This window comes from Oryzias melastigma, linkage group LG18 (assembly GCF_002922805.2).
Source record: "Oryzias melastigma strain HK-1 linkage group LG18, ASM292280v2, whole genome shotgun sequence".
NCBI lineage: Eukaryota > Metazoa > Chordata > Actinopteri > Beloniformes > Adrianichthyidae > Oryzias > Oryzias melastigma.
The window spans coordinates 7,158,513-7,162,215 of record NC_050529.1 but is presented as its reverse complement, the minus strand read 5'-3'; the positions used below and the strand labels follow the sequence as shown (position 1 = coordinate 7,162,215).

The 3,703-nt window shown below is 36.5% G+C and overlaps 1 protein-coding gene across 1 annotated transcript; it reads right to left on the bottom strand.

Annotated features, from left to right (window-relative positions):
- Positions 1–1,866: 1,866 nt before the first annotated feature.
- LOC112156487 (interferon-induced protein 44-like) lies at positions 1,867–2,959 on the bottom strand. The gene is made up of 3 exons (XM_024288793.2): positions 2,809–2,959; positions 2,547–2,722; positions 1,867–2,456 (listed from the first exon to the last, which is right to left on the bottom strand). The coding sequence occupies exons 1-3, from the start codon at positions 2,893–2,895 to the stop codon at positions 2,429–2,431; spliced, it is 291 nt and encodes a 96-aa protein (XP_024144561.2). The 5' UTR covers positions 2,896–2,959; the 3' UTR covers positions 1,867–2,428.
- Between the last annotated feature and the right edge of the window lie 744 nt (positions 2,960–3,703).

Here is a 3,703-nt window from a genome sequence, read left to right as displayed (position 1 = left end):
AAAAAAAAAAAAAAAAACAAGTTGAGTGAACTGTCTTTTGTCCAGATGACCCCACTTTCTATATAAACATGGCTAAGACAGCACAAGGGCTAAAGGAGTTTAAATGATTGCCTGGAAGGGTGTGTGAATAAGCGAATTATACAATCCCACCCCTGCTTTGAGAGTCAAGTATATTGTATGTTTAGCTCATACTTTAAAAGTAGTGTTGGCAATTTCATTTTGACAACAGAGTCTTCATTAGGATCTCAAAGTGAGCTTTTGACTTAAGAGTGAAAACATGTTTGGTGAAACTGGTCTTAAATTGTAATATTGCATTTGGATAATTACAAAATAAAAAGGATTTAAATACTGAAACAACTGATTTTGTACCCAACACTCCTTAAAATTTTGCTTGAATCTGCATTTCTACCTTTGAGCTCTATAATGATGATTGAAATAAAACTACTAAATTTAAATTTATTTTTTATTAGTTTGTACTTGATTGTTTTGACAGGAAGAGACATGTTTACACAGTTGCATGGCTAAGAATAAAAAAAAAGAAATACATACATTTCATTTTCAGCAAAAAGGTTTAACAAAGACAGAACATATTTATAATAATAATAACAGTTGTAAATGACCATAATTTTATTTACTCCCAGAGGCACTGAAGGTTGTGTTTCGTTTCAGGAAGCTTTACATGGGCGGCTCTTTACTTGAGCGTCTTCTCGTGCAAGTTCAAAGTAAAGTTTAATTTTAAGATTAATTTTCCTCTGTAATTGTTAGACATTTATACAGCATTACATTTTGTATTTTATTACTATTGGTTTGAAATATATCTGCAGCATTTATGTTCAATTTCATTCAGTCGTTCAGTCGTGGTAACAGCTTGGAAACCCTTGGAAAGTGAGGTGTGTTATATCGTTTTATTTTGTACCTTTTGTATGTAAATGGATAATTGTTCATTATGTTTTACTATTTTTTTCTTATTTTGATGTCGTTTTTCAAATGAAATCAAAGCACTCCACACGTCAGAAGCTCTCTTCTGTTCTTTGTCAGAAGAACAGAAGAGAGCATGAGGTAGATAGATAGATGAGGAAATATGAATGTACTAAGAAAGTTGTCAGCTTTCTGCCACACACTGATCTTGTGTCAAACTTACCAATTTCTATCTATAAATTGAGAGCAAATAACCAGAAATCTGTGACTGCAGGTAGATGAGCAAGTAAAGTTTATCCTGAATCCAATGTAAAATCTTTGCCAAACCAAATATCCAAAAGCTGATATGCTGTGGTGAGATCACAACGATCCATTGGTCAACCCTACACTACACCCTTTTTCAAACTTAAACATAGAATGCCCAAATACTTTGACCAATTTAGAAGTGAAGGTAATTTATTCCTAACATTCCTGTAACTTTCATGATCTTTTTCTGACAGAGAATCATCTTGAAGGTACTGATTCTCATTTCATCTACTTCACACTCAACTGTAAATGATGCATAGGTGCTGATTGAGACAAACTGTGCAATTTGTGGTACTAGCACCAAATTTGACATTGATGCACCTTAGGATTTCTTGTTTCACAAAAGTGTGTAAGCCATGAGAAAACTCCAAATATGCACTCAATTGTTACAAACATTTTCAATGTCTTTTTTACCAAGCCTCAACAGTATGAGCTGTTAATGCACAAAATGCAGCCTTCAAACTTGAGGGGGTACCCACAAAATACTATTAAATCTATGTTTTATATATTTTAAAATCTTGGATTTTTTTCATGGCTAAGCTTTTCTGAAAGAGGGTATCCTAAGGTACATCCATGCCAAATTTGGTGCTTGTTCCACAAAATGCTCAAATATTTTAGTAAGTGGCTCCACTAATAAGGTGTCTGCATTCTTTAAATAGTGGAAGGGAATAATCACCCCTAAAGATGAAAGTCTGAAACTCCACCCTGTAACTTCATGAAAGAGAAAGGAAGCTCAAAAAGGAGTTACGTGGATGTATAAGAAGGACATAAGGATTGTTCCTGTGAGTGAGGAGTCTAAAGAGGATGGAGACACAATTTGCTGCAGCGACCTCTGACGGGAGCAGCAAAAAGGCAGGGACAAGGATTGCAGTACTGCTCATTCAGTCTCTGGGCTCATCAAAAAAGTCATCCACAAGGTTAAGCATCTGATTAACTGCACTGAGCAGCAGGATGTCAACGTTCATGTTCAGGTCCAGCTCCTCACTGTAACAACGCAGGACAAAGGTGCACCAATATGAGTTGCAGCCTCCTGCATCTGGATCACACGACACAACGTTTAAGAGATTTTAGAGAGCTGAAAATCTGAGTTAAATGCCTCCTTTTTTTAAGTGAAGCTCAGAAAATCCTTACTAATTCCTTGATGTACGTGCTCTTGTAGACATTTGTGATATCTTCTTTCACCAGAGGGCAGGCTTCATCTATTTTAGTGAGCAACACCAGCTGAGGGATCCCTGAAAAAAATACAAGAAGAATTATTCAAAAGTAGTATGTAAAATTACAAAGTTGAACAAGAACAAAACTTTATCCAGATTGCATTCTACTTGCGTAACAAGTTGACCGTCTTGCGCATTGCTTTCAGCTTCCTCTCCATATTTTGGGGCATGATGGAGATCTTGGAGGCATCTATGACACAAGTCACACAGTGGATCTTGTCTTTGAGTTTTGGATTCTTGCAGAAACCGTGAGCTTCAGGTTTCAGAGGAACAGAGGGATTGAACTGCATGTGTAAAAAGAGAGAATGAGTGGATAGTTGCGATAAGCTACAATCAAAACGTATCAATAGAATCCGATCAACTCCTCTACCTGATAATGCTCTGGTATATGACCATTGATGAGGTTACTGATCTCATTAATATTAAGCCCCACCCCCTCTTCTACCTCCAGTCCCATGGTATCACAAAGGACGAGTGGCAGAGGTTTGCCTCCACGTTCAGGCTTCACGGTAAAGCTGCAAAACTGTCAGGAAGTAAAAAATATAGACAAAATAAATAAAATAAGCTTTATTTTTTTTAAGTATTCAGCTAAAATAACTAATAGTCTTTTTGTGTTTTTAACATGTTCTTGTGCCATCTTTATCATAACATAGAATATAATATAAGATTATAATTCCTTTTTTGAGTATTTCTTTATTTAAATTGTGGTGAATTTTCTAATTTCCATTACAGAAAGCTTGCAGCTCCCTGCTCCACTCTATTTTGATCAAGGATGTTACCTTACTTTGTGAATCGGTTTAAAAACAATTGTAACTTCTCAACATGTTTATTGTTACAGAAAATTAAAAAAAATAGATTTTCTAGATTGTAACCTGTGCCTAAATTTAGAAATGCAGAGCTGATGCCATTTCTCCATGCAGGCTTGCTGTATGGGGGTAGCAGACTGGCTGGCGTGCTCTTCAATTCCGCTCCCCTCCTGGGAAATTCCCAAAGTTCCTTCGGAATCAAAAGTCAGTCCATCCAGGATTTCACGATGTTGTGATTGCACCTTTGAACACAAACTCAAGCAACCCAGAGATTTGTGTGGTGGAAATGTGTATGAAGGCCAGGTTCAACACTTTTTACTGCTGCTTTGATATTGCGGAGAAATCCTGCATGACGGTTACTAGAGACGCTACTGCTTCAGATACACACGCTAATAGGTGTGACATGTAGATTGTCAGTAGAATCAATGTGGATCACGTTAAGTTGCTTTATTGAGCCTG